This window comes from Catharus ustulatus, chromosome 1 (genome assembly GCF_009819885.2).
Source record: "Catharus ustulatus isolate bCatUst1 chromosome 1, bCatUst1.pri.v2, whole genome shotgun sequence".
Classification (NCBI taxonomy): Eukaryota; Metazoa; Chordata; class Aves; order Passeriformes; family Turdidae; genus Catharus; species Catharus ustulatus.
Genome location: NC_046221.1, coordinates 28,756,941 through 28,775,554, shown reverse-complemented (window position 1 = coordinate 28,775,554; position 18,614 = coordinate 28,756,941). Strand labels below are relative to the sequence as shown.

Sequence of the window (18,614 nt, the reverse complement as noted above, 5' to 3'; positions counted from 1 at the left end):
TATTTAAGATTGATTTTATTTCAATTGTTAAGTAAAGGAATCTACTTTAGCCAAAATACTTTTCTTATTACAAATGAACCTTAAATTCAGTTAAGAACTCCTGTAAATACTCAGAGCATGGGCCTCTAGTCATGAAAAATTTCAATTTGAAGTACAGTTATTTCAGCTTGAAATACAGTTCTTTTAAAATTTGAGCAAGTTTTCTCCTGTGAAATTGTCTTTTCTATCATACCCATTTATTTAGAGGTACTTCACTAGACCTGTACATCTTCATCCTGAACTATGTCACATTTTCATCTCTCATAAGCATGGTCTGGTTTAAGCAATAACCTATGACTGTGAATATCTAGATGCTAAAACACTTTTCTCCTTGTCAGTACCTCCAGAAAAACCCACCACTCTTGCACAACTGACATGACAAGACCAAGAACTGGTTTAGTCATGTGATTTGACTGACATTTCCCATAGAATGGTTAAAAAAAAAAATCTAAAAAAAAAGGAGAAAAGGGGAGTCTAGATATCGTTCACATCTAATCTTTCTTCCTGCAAAGGCTCAACATTGCATTGCTGCTTGACCTCTGTCTTGACAAACAGTGACATTACACTAAAAAAAGTAAAAGGCTACCTCATACTGAATGCACATTGGGAAAGACTCTAAAGCCATATTACATTTAAATTGCTTAGTGACAGCACTCTCTTCTCACCGAAAGGAATGGGCTCCAAGCTATACATGTAACACTGCAATGCACCCATAGTGCATTTCAGTGTCATTGCCATGCCTGCAGTGTGGCCCGGGTTAATACTCAGGTACCTGCAGCACAATAAGGGTCAGAACAATTTGAATTCATGGAGTACACCCAGTTCCACAGCCTGTCCATGGGAGGTGAGCGCCAGAAAACTCAAGCCCAATTACAGCCTTACTACAAAAGGCAGAATTCTCTAGCAATGTTTAGTTCCAATCTTTCCATCTTCCATGGTTTAACTCTGGAAGGAAACAGATAATTTGGGTCTGCTATGCAAAGCAACATTGTTCCAGATAAATAAACCACACTGACATAAGAGATTCAAATAGGATAATATTAAAAAAACTAACTGGTGTTCCAACTGAAGGCTTAATGCATAATGAAAATCAAAGACATATTGGTGTCAAGTAGCTATATTGATTATCTTCAAAAGTCACACAGGGGGTTCTTTCAGAGAAAAAAGCCAAATGCACACCATGAATTCAGAAGAGCCCATTTTTCAATAGGTCAGGGGAACTCTGATATCTTGATGCACTGACCACCTCTTTGTGAAACACTGCCGATAAAATCAACTGTAGATAAACTATTCCCTCTCACATGCTTCCCTTTTTCTACATATCAGGCATGGGAATAATTTCAAAATGGTAACTATCACCTAATTAGTGAAGGTTACATCTCAGCTGCTACTCTTAGTATCAGAAAGTCTTACAATGTATTCTGAGGTGACAACACTACACTTTAAGCCATTTGAAGAAAACAGAATTAGCTTCTCTTATATGTCAATATTGTTCTGTCCTGTCTCTACTTGTTCTCAGCAGAAAGCCTTGAAGCACAGGATTGCTTCTCAAGTGATCTCTTGAAATATTCAAGTAGCTTTATAACCACTTTTGCAGCTATTTCTTTAGGGTCAACTGTCACTATCAAAGTTTGATGACTGCGAAGAAATGCTCTTAAAAGAATGGTTGAATCTGTGTTGTGCTCTGAACACTACATTGATCCCATTCATCTGGTAGAGAGTGCCAAACTCAGACTGGACTTACAGTAAACTGTTTAAACTGTTCAAACTAGCAGTGAAAAACCCCAACACGTTGAACAGGAAAGAGAACTGTTTCTTGAGGGATAATCTGTGCACACTTCGGAAAACATTTAGGGCAGTTTGAAACCTTTCAAGTGGTGTGACACTAAGACTAATTTTCTAAAGCAGATTCTTCCTGCTGGTTCACATGAGTGACAAACTCAATTTTGCATTTTAGGGGACGACACAAACCTTGGAAGGGATGCAGCTCTTATTTTTCAGTGTTTAGCTCTAGAAAACACTTACATTTCCGAGGTCAATGATGAAACAATCTCCTTTGTTGAAGCTGGTCCAAGCCAGGGGGACTTCTGTGGCTCTTACAACTCTCCGGCCCTTGATATGCAGCAGCCTCTGAGCACTCAGATCATTAGTAACTACATGATTAAATCCAGAGGCAACACCACCTGCCTGAATAAAACAAAACAAAGCAGCCAGATTTATTTCAGCTTCATTTCTGCAAAATTACTTTTTTTTTTTGCTACAGAAGAGGAGCTAGCACTGGGGAAAAAAATGGTTTATACAAGAAATAAACCAAAGTAATGTACTGTTTAAGAGTGCTGAACTCTCAGGTGTGAACTTTAGCCAAAAGAGCAGAAGTCACCCTCCTTCAAAGGGTTTTCACATAAAAACAGCAAGAGTGAAAGCACAGAATTTACAGCACTCTCCAGCCTCCTTCAGAGGATAATACTGAACAACAGCTCCTTTTGAAGTTTTCCAAACTTGAATCTCAGAGATTCAGGTGGTTTTAGTCCCTAGTTACATGCAGTTGGATGCATAATTGCACAGAAGCTCTAATTTTATGAAAGGAATATTTCAGAGTCAACCTGGAGAGGAGTCAACCTGTCAAGGAGGCGAAGTAAGAGCAAACTGTTGATTTACAATCTGTGAGTGTAAATATAAGCATAACCCTGTAAACTGGCTTGGATGTCTGCCTCTGTGAGGCAGCATTCTCCACTCCTCCAGGAGACCCAGACCTTGTTTTGGAAGAGAGCAGCTCTTGAAATTACAAAAAAACCCAAAAAAACCCAAACAAACAAACAAACAAAAAAGTAAAAGTCTGGGTGTGTCACTGCCAACGTCACTTACGCAAAGTTAAAAGATATTCTCAGGACATACGTAACTTTATTGTTTTTTGTTAAAAAACCCCACAAATACTGCAAAAAGTTACTTTTCAGCTATTCAGCTTCTGAAAGGACACAAGGACACCGACACTATACGTTTGAAAAATTTTTGCTTTTGGAAATAACTTTGGGAGATTGTTATCCACTTCAGAAAAAAATGCAGTATGACTGCAAAAGCGTAATTTTTAGATTCAAGTGAAGTTCTGGTCTTTTCCACTCTATTCATGTTTCTAACCACTTGAGCACACTGGGTTCTGCATTTGAACAAAAATATTTGGTCTGCAAGACAAACTATTTCTGTGAGATTTAACACCTCCCAGACACAGAGAGTCCCTACTGTGAGCTCTCTTGTACACACAAGTATGACATTTCAGGACAGCTTTATTTTGAGGAAAAAAATAAAACCAGGGAAAGGTTTTCATATGTCAGAAGAGGCAGTGACAAACAAGCTGCTGGTTTCTGTACAAGCACTGGGACTCCTACAGTTTAAGATGTGGAGCTCAGATCTAAACCTACAAAGCATTAATAAACTATTTTTAAAAACCTCATTTACAAAAAAACCCCATTTGATTTTATTGTAGGGAAAAATGTTACACACAATTTCAGAATGTATTTTGACAGACTCTTTACCTTGTATTTAATTCCTCCTTTGAAGTAACCCACAAACTCAGTAGACTCATACCCTTGAATTTCTCTACTCTGCACAGGCTTTCCTCCTAGATAGTCATCCATTTGAACAGCAAAGATAGCTGCAGCTGTGCTTTCATCCTGGGTGCACTCTTTCCCTGAAATAAGAGGAAATATGTCAATAGAGCATTAATATAATTTTGAATTCTGTTGAAGAAATTATTTCTTCAACAATTGGGCACCGCCTTCAGCAGGTTGTATAACCCATGTTTATGAGGAATATATATACACTGAAATACAATCATGTTCACCACCAAATAACATGGTCTTCCAAACCATGTCTCGACTGCTTGTCGAACTGCATTCATAAGGAAAAAAAGAGTGAAAAATAGTGAAGTTCATCTTCTCTTAAAATCTTCAAACAAAAGAGTAATTTGAGTTTAGTATAGCAAGCATCAGCTGTAATGATTTTTGGACTCTTACCTGAAGTTCAAAGAAAGAAAAGCCACATGAAAGGACTCTCTGGATGGTAAAACATACATTTATTCTAAGAACAACTCAACAAGCCGTAAAACCAAAATAATTCAAAAGCAGTACTCTTGGCACTATAATGCTAGCAAGATACTTTGCCTGGTACAGCTAGGAGGAAGAAAAGCATCTTTGGGCTCACATATTTACTTCATGAGGTCACAATTTGTTTTGTACCTATGCCCAAGACTCTGGCAAAATGGCCTTTTGACCTACTGTAATGCCTGTACATGCTGAAAACTGGTTGTATAGTATATCAAAGATTTTAATGTGTGCCCACACATTTTTGGTGAACATTTTCAGCAGTTTTAATTGTTTCAAGAAAAGCACAAATACAATCAAGTCTATAAAACTAGGTGTCTCAGTAACTACAGAAGAAAAAGGAAAGATGAGGTTTTCCATTTGGTTCCCAATGACCCCATGATAGAACTTGCCATGTGCCAGTATGCTTTCTTGGAATTAGGTACCACCTTAAAGTTGGTGGAAAAGTTTTGGAGGTTTTAGGAGTGTTTCGTTTCTTTTTCTAAAGATGGTAATCATATCCATTAAGACAAGATTCTTCTAAATTACTACTTGCAATTACATAGCAGGGTTCAGGGTTAAATAAAAATGGTTTTTGAACAGAGTCAGAGATAAGAACTACTATCAGACTTGGTCTCATAGCTGTTAGGCAATAAAATACTCGGTGAAACTCCATTAAAAAAAAAATCAAGTGAGCATCAGTCCAAGCATAAATTACTCAAGCTTGTGTGAAAATCAAATTTACCTTACAGTCTGAGGCACAAACAGATATAAATAAGCCAGAGCATAAAGGAAAAAGAACAAGTTTTTGCCAAACAGATTCCACTTCACAGATCTTATGACTTCATCTCTGGGGACAAGGGTTAAAAAATAGTTTAAGAACACCATGCATGATTTTAATAAAGATACTAAGTGGGGTATAGCCAATCTCACTCGCACAAGTAGTTTCATACTGGCACAGTGCATGCTGTTTCCATTAATGATAGTTTCAAGTCCAGACAGCTCCCTTAGGATTAGTACAGATACTAAGGCATCCCTCAAGTGCCAGTAGAGACAACTGAGTCAGGATGTCTGGGCAAGGTTAAAAGTGGATACAGCTGCAGCAAAACAGATCCACACTGATTGCTTGGCCATGCCAACAATGTTGATACACCCAGGCTGGCTTGCTCAGAAATTATCCAACCTCAACAGCATCAGTGTATGTGAGATACTTGGTAAAACAGCAGCTTTCCCACAGGAAGCTTCAGCATGGCAGAACAACTGTGGGGTCACTTTACCCACAGGATGCCAGTCACAGCTGAAGACTGTCACACTGAGGTCACAGACCATCCTCCCCTGGTCCAGATTTTCTTTTAATCCTTTGGGTGTGCCTAAGCAAGAAATTAGGAGGACCTTTGCCACTACGTAACAGGAAAATTTGACGTTGGGAGTCTTTTTGGTGGTCAGAATCCGTTCACACTCACAGCCACCGAAAGTGGCTGTCACAGTAACATACCACAGATGACAAGCAGGAGTAGGACTGCGTCACCAAACAGCAAGGCCCTTGTAAAGTCTGCAGTGTTTCCCCCATCACAAGAACTCCTTCTTAACATCCCAAAATCTGAGTGATAGTGGCTGCTGCAGCTGTCCAGAGGCACTTACGGGAAATCTTCAGAAAGACCCCATTGTGATCTTCCTGGCCCAAAGGTTATACAGTATTTGCTTACAAGGGAAAAGTTAGGACTACGTACCAGCTGTGTGAATCAGTTAAAAATACCGAAACGATTCTGTGGTTCTTGCCCTGAGTGTGAGTGGCCCTCCCAATACTCCTTGTCTGAAGTCCTGGTCTCCTGTTCTTATTAAGTGTGCAGCAGTATTTGAGATTTTTCCACCCCACTGCTGAATTACCTTACAAGTAGGAAGGAATTTGCTAGCAGCGAGCCTCCCTGCTGTCACCTTGCCAGCTGCAAAACAACAACAGTGGGTGCACAGATCACCCGAAGCCATTTAGACTACTTAGATAGCATATCAGCACAACATGTGCATCAATGTGTACAACTAAAGCTCTTCAGCCACCAGCAATGAGGTTTTAATTGCTGCAAGTGTCAGTCACTGTTCTACCTCCCCTTCCCAAGAGCTGCGAACAGTCCTTGTATCACTCGTGTGGTGCATCTACTAGACCTTCAAGACATGAGTAGTTCCAGCTTTGTTAACAAAGGTCTATACAGCCAAACCCTGCTATTAATTAGCAGCAGTACTGACAGGAAGATCTCCGCCAGAAATTCATCCACACTGCCATCTATGATTATACTCTTACCAGAGACAGACACTATTATCATGCTTGCCAACTGAAAAACTCCATAAACACGCAGAATTCAATACTCAAACATTTATGCAGAAACAATCCCAGCTTTAGTTGCAATTATTTTTCAATAATGCAAAAGTACGAGACCTGCAGCAACTCAAGCACATTAATGTTAACACATGTATCTTTATGTGCATTCATTGAGATGATTGCCTACAAACAGAAACTTGTTGATGAAACAAGAAAAAAGTAGTAAGTTTCAAGCAGCTAAACAGTATACTGTGGCAGGATGACTCTGTGGCCAGATGGGGAACTCACATGAAACTTCCAGGAGATGAGGAAATAATGTAAAACACAAGCTTTCATATAAAGTGGGCTAGTCAAGGTGGAAGGCAAAAGACCGGTTCCAGTCCCAGTAGGCTGTCAGACTGATATTATGGAGGTTTTAAAGAAAACCTGATGTCTTTGAACGTGATCTCTGTATCATCAGAAAGCAAACTTAATCTAGCTGGAAAAGGCACACCCAGACACTAACAAGGGCAACACCATCAAAGGGAGAGGGCCAAGAGGACATTTTCATCCACATGGAGACAAAGGCAAGAAAACTTTTCATGTGAGTGAAGGCAGGAGCTCACTCCAGAAATTCTGGTGCAGCCAAGATTTGACTTTAATACTTCAGTACTTTTCCAAGTAAACACCACAAAATGAGCAAGCTTCCACCTTTCTGCCATACCCACTGTCCCACCACTTAGCCCCTCAGCATCGGAAGGGATGACGCTTGGCACCACCCTGATCCTTGGTGGCAGCCCCACTCCCACGTCCCCTCGAGTGCCCCTCTGGAATCCTGGCACCGGCAGCCTTACTGAGAAAGGCGCTGAAAACCCCGGCCCCGATGCCCTGGAGCCCGGCAAGCCGCTCAGCAGCGGCAGGGTGTGCACTGCGGGCTCCCCTCGCTCCTACCGAGCCAGTAGTGCAGGCGGTAGGCGAAGCCGTCCCCGCGGCGCTCCGTGCGCAGCACCAGGTACGCGTCCCCAACGAAGAAGTCGCCGTGGAGGCTCGGGGGCACCGGCACCAGCTCCAGCCGCTCGACGCGCCACACCTGCAGCCCACTGCGCTGCCCGGCCTCGGCGAACGCCGGCGAGGGCCGCTCGGGAGCCATGGCTGGGAGCAGATGGGTAGGGCAGTGCCCGCAGTGCCCGTTTATAGCGCGGGGAGCGGGGGGCCGGCCCTGGGCGGTGCGGATCGAGCGGAGCGATGTGCCCGTCCCGGCCCCGCGCCCGTCCCGGCCCCGCCCGCGGCCGCATGAGCTCTCCTGCAGTTATTCATTTCCAACACGACTGTAAAACAAACTCGCTCGCAATCCTTTTGCTTCTGTGCCCAGCGCCGTAGCGGGGTTGTTATAAAAAAAAAATCAGCCACTCTCGCTGCAAACCGGACGTTTTTCTATTCTAAAACAATAGGAGAAAACCTCAGAAAAGACAAGAAAGGAAAGTACAAGTGGGCTAATCCAGTATCTGCTCATGTTGGAGCATTGTGCTGTTTGCTTCTACAATTATCACATCTACTTTGTATGAACTGCTCACACCGAAATACAAAGAGTTTCTATTCTACAGCTCGCACTTGCGGCGGAGCGCTTGCTCATCCCCGGCTGGAATGGCAAAGCACAGCTCTCATTCACCCAGTAATCTCATTTCTTTTGTTCAACACTGACAGGAATCTTTTGGGGGGGGGAATGAGGAGCGGAAATCTTTCATTTGGGATTCCAGATGAAGCCCAGAATTTTTATAAATTTCCCTTTCTCAGAAAATTTTAAAGAGGTCTGCCAGTGTTTGTCCAAAACTGTGCAGCAGCCCAAAAGGTTTTTAACCCACTTCCTGCTTGTCCGTCTCCTTTACAAATGTTTGGTACATCAATATGACAATTGCAGTTTTCATTGCAATATGAAAATTACAGCTAATCACTGTTTTCCATCTAATATTGATAGGCAGATCAGTTTGGGTACAATACCAGCAGATGCAGTGCAAGCTGTCAGTATATCAAAAGATATATTTCAGAAAGGCTTTTGTTTAGCTTCATCGTTTTATCCACTTGGATGAGTTTTGAAGCTCCTAATTTCCCCACTGGTTTGCTTTGCCAAGTTAATACAAGAGTGCAAATATCCAGTCACAGGCAAATCAGGGTTCCCTCAGCAAGTGGGAGAGGCACTGCTCAAAGCAACAAAGCAGCTGGGGAGCATCTTTGCTGGTTTAAAAAAAAAAAAAAAAAGCACACCACAACTAAGAATTTTGTGTAGCTATTTGTGTAACTATCTTCCTGTCTTCTCTTTATACTGTCTCAAGGCAAAAGATGACCTTACACTGTGTGTATCCACTATCATCTCCCATTTTGGTGGGCACCCTGTCATCAGTTTGCCAGACAGAGGTAACAAAAAAATTCCCGCAGCTCATATTTCAATATGGTATCAGAAATATTTTGAAATATTCAAAAGTGATTTCTCAAATTTGTCCTTGCATTTATGCCAATTGCTCTTCTGTTCACTTTTACTCACTTAATTACACTAAGCAGTTTTTCCAATTGCCTGCCTTTTTGCGTTGTTGTGCATTAGTTTGCTTCAGTCAGTAAGGGTAGAACTTACCACATACTATAATTGTATGGGTTTACTATTTCTTCTGATGTTGTCCAGGTGAACTCGCTTTGCAATTGTGCTGTTTTGCCCATACAGGAGCTCAAACCAGCCCAGTGTTATTCAGGTTCACTCACCAACATGTTCTACTTGTCTGACCAAGATAAAATTGTTCATGCACAGATTGCACAGAATAGGTTGGTTAAATTCATATCTCCTTATTACAGCTTTAAATTTTAAATCTACAGATTAAATACTGCTCTAAGTGGAATGCCTCTTGCTGGCATGAGATGCATGCTGTTTGATTAGCATTGACCATTCCCAGTATCACACACCAATGGACAAAGTTTAAAGACACAGAACAATTTAATTGTTTTGTCTCAGTGTCTGTGGCACTACTCAGACACAAAGGATGTTAGTACTGACAGCAGAGTTTTCTCATGCCTCAGTTTGTCTTACTAGGATTATGTAATCACTTACTGGCTGTTGGCAAAGAAAAACTTGGATTGAAGTTTATATCCTAAGTGCCAGGATACTTGTTTGTACTCTTCAATTTAATTTAATTTTTGACTGTTTGCAAATCCTGCTTTTGCAATCTCGCTTCTAATGAATGTTGTACTGTCTACTGTCTTGATCCGTCCTTTTTTGTAGCAACAGTAAGAACTAACATTGTTTACATGACAGATTTTCATAAGTTTTTAAATAATCAAGAACTTTCTAACATGGTTAATCAAAAATGAAATTTCGGAGAAATTTTGAGTGTCTTAAAAGTTGCACATTCAGAAAGAATATTTATAATTATTTCTTAAGTGCTTTTGCATGTCCTTTTATATAGTAATTGGAGAGGACTAAAAATAACATTGCTTTTGTGACTCAGAAGTCCTTAGTCAAATAATAATTACTACACTCATTAGAAACTGCACTGTAATGGAATTTTAGACTACATTAAGATTTCAAAGATTTTTTTTCTAGTTTACTAAAGATTTTATCTTGCTTATAAGCTGTGGCCTCTCAGAAGGATGGCCGAGGCCCAGCACTGTTTCAGCTTTGTGGTAGCAAGGAGAAATTTTGCATCACACCTTTTCCTCAGCCAGATGTAGCAGTTGGCTGCTGTCACAACCCAGGAACACAGTTATGGGGTAAAGATGCAGCTTTCTGCCTGCTCAACTGCACTATTTGAGATATGGCCACCTTTAAATGCATGTCGTTTTCCCAAGTCCTAATAGATCACACCAGAGTGTTAGAAAATGTTTGTACTCCTCATCTAGTCCTTGAAAAAGCAGGTTCAAATGTATTGAATTTAAAGCTATAGTGTGACTCAGAGAATTCTAGGATTTATTAAAAACTTTGCCATTTAATTTTGCTCACTTATTTCCTAAGTATTTTGTTATATTGAATAAGGGATATTTTCCCCTCAAAGTACTGTTGTCATACTGCGTACATGCAGAGTGTGTGTGCATACACCAGAATACCAAAATACAATGTCCTGAGTTCTGATTTTTCCCAGTCAGAGGAAAGGTTCACAAAAACACAAGGTGATGTTTCCAGGTGACAGACACAAGGAATCTAAAAGGGGTCCCAGAAGTTAAGCCCTAGCATCTTTCCCAGCAGGCGTAACTTTCAGTTTATACAAAGTCTAAGGTTTAAGGTCTTCTACAAAGCCGGACTTACAGTTCTAGGAGCTAACAGTGGAAGGGATGAAAAGGAATGAAAGGGGAGAGAATAGTTTGAAATGTCTCATGTGTTTCCTTCGACAAAGCTTGTTCCTTCTTCATCACAACTGGCAAATGCCCTCCTGACCTCTATAACCCTACCTAAGAAAGGGGATTACACATGTTTAGTTTTGCCTCTAGTTTCACATGACAAAGTTTGCTGTACATGGAGTATGTGTGTCAAAAGCACACTCTTGTACAGTCACAGAAGTCAACCTCTGTTCTCATCTGTTCTGTCGCTGAATTACAAATCAATAGTTATTTCAGACTTAACCTAAATACAGTGTCAGTTTGAAGATCTGAGCTAAATTATTATTCCAATAGTCATCTAAAAAATAACGATTTCTGATAATGTAAGAGCTGAAGCAGAATTTGACTGTACACCTTTAAAAGCCAAGTTATCAAAACAAGCTGTGGAATTATGTTACCGCTTGCTAATTCTCTCCATTCTCTCATCATCCTTCCATCCTGTGTGGTAACTCAGCTTCAACTGGAGAGAACACGCTGAAGAAAGACTGAAACTTAACTTTCCTCTGAATTGGCAAGGTTTGAGTTATGAGGCTGCCAGATGAGAGGTATGAAAAACGTGGCATAAACGTATGAAGTCCTCCTTTACCTTCAGGATAGGAATTTGGTTTTAATTCTTCAACTCCAGAGCAAATAAAGGGCCTTAGTGTGTAGCTTTGAGGCAGGTGTCTAAGGCATAGAGATGTAGGATCACTGCTGCACTGTGTTCACCACTTGGCAACTGGCTGGTTCCTACTGCTTAGTGAGCACTGTCACTCCCTGTGATGTCCTTGTGCTGCCTGGACAGGCCATGAGGGATTCTTCTTCCACCACTCTCACCTGTGCAGGCAAAGACACCATGTGTCCAGCAGCTGAGAAGCTCTGACTCCCCAGATTCATCCTTCAGCAATGGGACTAAGTAGGGCATATAAGGAAAGCGATCTGAGTGTTGGCTTCAGTAAGAGAATCTAGGTAAACATTTTTGAATCTGGGATAAGGAGAAATAAAGTGTTAATTATGAACTATGCTGTAGCTCCCTGAATTTTTCTTTTGTTCTTCCCTTGAAATATTCAATGAGCAGCATAAATGTTTAATCAAGAAATTCTGGTTTTATATTCATCTCTAGCCACAGTATTATAGCATTATATTTTATATTTCAAGAAGTCACAGAGAGGGAATTGAAGCACTCCCTCAAAAATCACCTATCTTCGAAAAGACAGAAGGTCTCCTTTATGTTCCAGTGACATGACATTTCATATGATAATCATGAGATTAGATAAAATTTAGAAAAATATTTACTCAGGCTCATCATTTTACCTATCTTGACTATCTAAATATTGAAATGTTGCCATGATTCCCATCAATGATTAATCCTCCTGTCCGCATTACGTGCCCATTTGGTCTACCAAAGGAATAAATCATGCTTTTCTCTATATGGCCCAGTAAGTTTCACCAAGACCATCTCACTGATCTTTAAGTTTGCTTTTTTCTATTTAGGTGTAGCAGTCTCAAGTTCCATGGGGAAAATATCCAGCCCTTTCCAAAAAGTTCAAATTTTAGTGGATTAGTGTATTTTTATTTAAACTAGAAAAATGGAAAGGCCATTCTTTATTGAGAAATATTCAGAAGTACTGACCAGAAGGTATTAGTCAGAAAGTTTAATTAAAACAAGACTATTTTATATCAGGTGATACCTTTGATTATTGCTACCAAGCCTCTTTCACCCGCCTTTATCAATTTACACAGTATTTCTGGGACTCAGGTGCACACTGCTTTGTGAAAAAAAATATTGCAATGGATGGATGGGAATTAAACTCTGGTTTCTGTATTTATATATTTAATTATTTAGAAAAGTTCAAATACATAAGCTAAAGAGGGCTATAATAATGTAGTTACAGAATTTGCCTGCATATATTGATATTGTGTAACTGTCAAAGAGTATGATTATCCATTTTGAATTTGAAAACACTGTAAATTTGGTCTGACTATAATTTCCTAATTATATTCTGTGTGCTAAGAAGTGATAATGTAAGCTTCTTAATTCAATATTGCAGCTACACGTTTTGGTGATGGCTTAAATTATTTTTGAATACTTGGAAAAGAGCGACAAGGAAGTAGCCACACTTCCATTTACCATCAACGCAGTAATTAAAGTTAAAAGCATCTAAGTAAAGCTGAAGAAAAGAGAAGAGGAAGAGAGTTTTACTCAGAAACCAGAATTCAAGAACAATTTGAAGAAAGCACAGTCATCTTCTGGATTCATTTATTAAATATGCAAGATCCACTAAGGTCAAGCTCTCCAACAAGAGATCCTTAAATCTGTTGGAGGAGTGCCTGAAATATTGGATATGGCAGTATGGAGAGTGAAGAGAACCCAGGGAAAACAATCTTCTCCATCTGTATAAACCAGTGGCTCTTCTAGATGTCTACTCACAAAAACAGAAAGGGTAACAATCAAATGTGTAGAAAAGTGTTAATTAGCAAAACTGCTGGTACTTACCTAAACTGAGGGAAGATTTCAGTTTAAGTTATTTAATTGCATTCTTAAATAGTAGATGTTTCCCTCATTATTTCCTTGATACTACAGTAATTTCACGAATACAAGCCGCACCAATTTGACTAAGATTTTGCTCCTAAACCGGAAATGCGGCTAATAATCAGGAGCGGCTAATATGTGATTAATTTTCTGACATTTACAACCTCAGAAGTGCCAGCCAGAGTGCCGAGCGAAGCTGCTGCAAAGTCGGCATTTTGCGATTGTTACAAATTGCTACTCTGTTGCACCCCGGGTGGAGCCTGGCTGCCTGCAGGCAGCACGGGGGGCGGGGAGAGAGGCGGGAGAGCTCCCTCCTTCCCTCCTCTGCCACGGCCCGGGGGAGAGACGGGCGGGCTCCGCGCTGCCACTGCCGCAGCTCGGGGAGGAGGGGGGGGACCCGGGCCGCCACTGCCGTGGCTCTGGGAGGCGGCGGGGCACCTGCGCCACCATTACCGCAGCCTGGGGAGGAGCGGGGGACCCAGGCCGCCACTGCTGCGGCTCGGGGAGGCGGCGGGGGGCTCCGTCCCTGCTCGCCGCCACAGGAGCAGGGGGGGCTCCGTCCCTGCCTGCCACCACAGGGCAGCGCCGGGCCGTGGTGACCGAGCCCAGTGGCAGCGGTGGCTGGCCCCCAGTGGCCCCGCCGAGTGGCAGCGCCGGGCTGGGCTACCTGGCCCCGTCGGCAGCCCCTAGCGGGCCGAGCCTGCACAGCCTTAGCTGAGCCAGTAAACCCCGCCCTGCCGCTGTTCTGTTACTATTTGGCAACTTTGTTGCACGTGGGTCCTTGCTGTGAACAACAGAGCAGCTTATATTCACGTGCGGCTTATTTATGGACAAAAAACGAAATATTTGCCAACACCCAGAGATGCGGCTTATACTCAGTGCGGCTTGTATTCGTGAATTTACTGTAACTTGTCTGAGAAGGTTACTGAATAGAAAGGAACAATCATTGTGCGATGTGAAACTAAGATCCTTAGGAAAGGATATTTTGTATAAATTTTTAATTGCAGGTGTGTTTTGAAATAAAGTTATTTTGAGATAGCTTTTTTGTCTTGCATGAAGACTATGTCAATGCCTTTTTGCATTTAAAGGTGCTAGGTGTGAAAAGCAGAGTACTCACAGCATGTGCATCTTCTACCCCCATTTAGCAAGTAGTGCCTGTGAATTCTCACAGAAGGAATAAGCTGATTCATTGTAGCTGATTTCAGTGATAGATATCCATGGAATAGGCCAGATTCTCTATTCCAAGCAAGACAGTTGTCAGATTATTTAACCATGAATAAAAATAGGATTTCAGCTTCTTCAAGCTTTTTCAAGTTTTCAGGATAACATAGTTCATTGCAATGGTATAGATGTCTTCTAAATACAGCGTAGCTCCTCATTTTCATCAAATCTCACACATAAACTTATCCTGGATTTGGAAACCACGTATTGAAACTAATTTTTTAAAAAAACATTCATTGACATTCACATAACATTGGAAACAACTTAAAAGTTTGCATCACTTTTTAATTCACTGACCATGAACACTTACCTATGTCACTAAAATATCTGAAGCAGAAAACAAGGGGAGGAAGAGAGGAAGACTTTCTCTTTTCTGACTTTATGAAAAAAAAGATTTATTGGATTTAGTACACCAGCTTGAAAAAATAAATGTTTTCCAGACTGTTCAAAATATCCAGTTCTTACCAAGCTCATATAGGAAAGTGCTTATGCCTCACATTTATTTTTTAAGCACAAGTGTATTGTCATACTTGCATTAACGAAAGTGGTTTTCAACTCTCCAAGAATAACACATTTGAGAATTATGAACTTTGTTACTGTGTGTCAGCATTTATGTATTAGCCAAGGTGCCAACACAACACTAAGATTACTAACAAAAGTCCTGTCACAGCATTTTAGAGTTAATAGTTTCAGCACTGCTTCAGTTTCAACAGGGCAGCAAAGCTTCCTTGATCGGCCTTCTCCACTTAAATGAGTAGTTTCTAAGATCACTGACATTTATTGGGGGTCAGCCCATTGAATTTAATAGACGTGAAAGCAAAGTTCTCTGAAGAGCAAAGGCATTCATACATCCGTTTCTACATCAGGGCACCAGATTTATAAATTTAACTTCCTGCTCTCTGAGGTATTGAAAGTATACTAATTTGCCAAAAAGCTGCTGATATTTTCAATCCTGCTGAAGGTAGCTTCTAAAATAATTATCTCTTGGTAGCCCACGTTCAAGATGGGACTTGATATTGCCCGAGAGAGATCAGACAGAAAGATCTATTTTAAATCTAGTTCCCTTTTCAAGAGTCTGAGACATACTTACTGGAAAAGGACCCAACCTCTTTGTTGTCTGATTAGTACTATACCAAGAAAGCATGAAGGTGCCTTGACATTAAATATTGACCCGCCAACACATTTATTTTGAAGTTGCTTCATAAGTCTAAGTGACAAGGAAAGACATGGAGGAATATACTGTTAGGCTTTTTTGCCACTCCTCTGGAACAAGAGAGAAAGTCTGAAGAATGCACATTTCCATCAACTGAAGTCTGATTAGTAAGTCATACGTGTTCCTCAGCCTTAGATGCCAATGCAAAAGTTAATCTTACAGGAATCAATACACCTTCTTAGTTCCTTGTTTTAAAGAACCTATTATCCTAGAGAAGGCATGTCCCCAGGGACACAGTGCATTATGTTTGCAGACCCTTTCCTCCTGATTCCTTTTCCTATTTATTGTCAACAAAGGGCAGATACCAAATAAAATAAAACATAGGGAAAAATGCATAACTGATTTGAAACAGTAAAATGTGCATTTTATTTACATACTCTCAATCCTAACTAGCATTAGGCATAACTCTCAGAATAAATTAATTTTCTCACTAAGGAAAGACTTAAAACCTAATGTCTCTGATATTTGTCATATCCCCTTATTTCCTTCATGTTAATAATACGTGAGAGACCAGAATGTTAATGGTAATGACTCAAAACAATGGGCCATTTGCAAAAGCCACAGAGTGCTCTCCTGACTTGGGGCACAGCCATTCCCACGTTGAGGGGGTGCACATCCACCACAGAGGCTACAAGCTGGGGTTTGAGCCAGTTAAAGGAAGAGGCCAATAACCTAGCAGATCCTGCAAGATGAGATAGTGCTTTTTATCATTCCAATGCTCTCTCTTAGATAATTGGCTCAGACGTGAAAACTCCTCTCTGGGGAAGTACAAGGACATTCACACATGGGCCATAATTCACTCAACTATGCTGATGAGCTGTAATGTCTTAGAAGGGTCATAAACCATCAAAGACCCCCAAAGTGCCCCATGATCCCATGATCATACCAGGTAAAACTCCTCTCCCCCAGAGGAGGTACCTGGGCATTCCCACAAAACTTGAAAGTATGTTAACCCATTCAAATTTTTGTTTTGTGGGCTTTGCCCATCCCCAATTGACCAGGACTGCCATCACTCATCAAAATTGCAACAAGTCTTGCTGCTGGACCCACAGATGGTAACTACATACCTTCCTACTCTTATCTTTTCTTTCTTTTCCCTTATACATTTTCTTAATTGTTATTTCTATGCTTTTTTAGTATTATAGATAATAACCAAAATGTCTACAGTGCTTTCCATTGAAACAAAATTGTTCTAAAATAAACCCTACAGATACAGATATATTTATAAACATTGGTCGTTCAGTGTTTTTTCACTCTAATACACCCCAAGGGATTTATTATCAAGTACCTGTCTTACCCTCCCATTCTGGGGCAGGCTGTAACAAATACTGTATATACATGAGCTCCCAAACAGATCTACAGCATTCACTACTTCCAGAATAAAACTGTTGAACAGATACCAAGCAGCCTTTAGCTTTTCTTCCAGATCAGTAGTTCAGGTATTTTCTCTGGATCTTCAGCTTATCTTGCTAACTTAAATCTCATCCCACCTCCTCTCTGCAATGTTCTGAGGTCTCTGACATTTTCCTGTAACATTTCCAAGCCTTCTTGACTAGACCTGCTAGAAACCAAACATAAATGTTATCTGTATCCCAACCATTCTCCCTTCCTATATGACTTCTGAGAGTACATTTCTCAAATACCTATTTCTAAATATAAAATCCTAAACAGTCCACAAAAGAATGGGCGATGCCGAGTCTTACAAGGCCTACCACATTGTGAAACTGTGATATCCTGTGTGATGCTAGGAAAAAAGAAATCAAAACAACCAAAATAAACAAACAAGCCCCCCCAGATCCCATCACAATAAAGTAAATAAATAAATTTATAAATTTCGGGCTCTTTTTTGTTCAATGACATCTCAACAAAGAACTATGTGCACGGACAGTGTGCTTGAAATTGCAGATATGAAAGGCACTTAAGGCCTTGTCCTTCCTGGATTTGAGAGAAGCATTTTCCTTGTATTTTTCTTGCTCAAACCAAGGTAGCCAGCATGACATACTTGCACAGCTCCTGCATGGCAGGGTTCACGTTTTGCACAGGCCATGCCAGCCAGTTTAAAGACATAATCAGAAGGACGGGTGCATATAGTAACATTTGTTCCAGTACAGGCCATTATATCCCCTTTCCTTCCTTGCCTTTACCACAAGGTCAGAAAATTTCCTCTGTTGGGAACAAAAAATCCATTTGCTATCCTTTGATTTTCTCTGGTTTTAGTTATTTTCACTGGTAACATTTTGTTATTTGCTTTCAAAAGTACACAACAATCAACAAGCACAACTCTACTCACAGGAAAAACACAGGAACACAGTTTTTTATGGCTCCCTGTTTTGACATTCCACTGGCCGTCAGGCGATTACTGTTTTCCTAGCCATCTCTTGAGATGAACATTCAAGAAATAACCATCACTGCTTGACTACCATTTTCTTCAAATAATCAAGTAAGAAGCAAAATAATCTGTTTCTCTTTACAAAGTAAAAAAATGATAGGCAAAGAGTCAGTTGAAGCACACATTAATACAGATAACTTTATTTTCCAAAGCACAAATTTAGTACAACCTGCAGGACAGACACTTCCGTGATTTACTTTTTCCATCTTAGAAAAGGCCTCTGTGGAGGAAAACTTCAATAACTTCAATGTTATAAAGCTTGATGTTTTAAACAGCTATAGAATAGAGTTTCTGTGTTTCACACACTGTCTGCTGGTTTGTAACTTGAGAAAATCCCATGGTACTCAAACTAAACTGTCTCTTTACAAACAAAAACTTGAGGAAATCCCACAGTACTAAAACTAAACTGACTCTTTATGAAAAGAACCATGTACAGACAGCCTGCAGCCACAGCTGCCTTTCCAGCTGTGCACATCCCACTGCCTCTGCCAAAACCCCCTCCTCACAACTCCACA

The 18,614-nt window shown here is 40.6% G+C and overlaps 1 protein-coding gene across 8 annotated transcripts in view; it reads right to left on the bottom strand.

Annotated features, from left to right (window-relative positions):
- SCIN (scinderin) overlaps window positions 1-18,614 on the bottom strand; it is a 69,783-nt gene that overhangs the window by 40,424 nt on the left and 10,745 nt on the right. For 7 of the 8 annotated variants that reach the window (XM_033054722.2, XM_033054740.2, XM_033054713.2 and 4 more), the window contains 2 exons: window positions 3,570-3,724; window positions 2,065-2,226 (listed from right to left, as the gene is read on the bottom strand). In XM_033054722.2, coding sequence (XP_032910613.1) covers window positions 2,065-2,226; window positions 3,570-3,671 — 264 coding nt within the window. In that variant the 5' untranslated portion in view covers window positions 3,672-3,724. Of the gene's footprint in view, window positions 1-2,064; window positions 2,227-3,569; window positions 3,725-7,359; window positions 7,561-18,614 lie in introns of those variants that run through there. The other variant, XM_033054704.1, reaches the window with a different exon arrangement.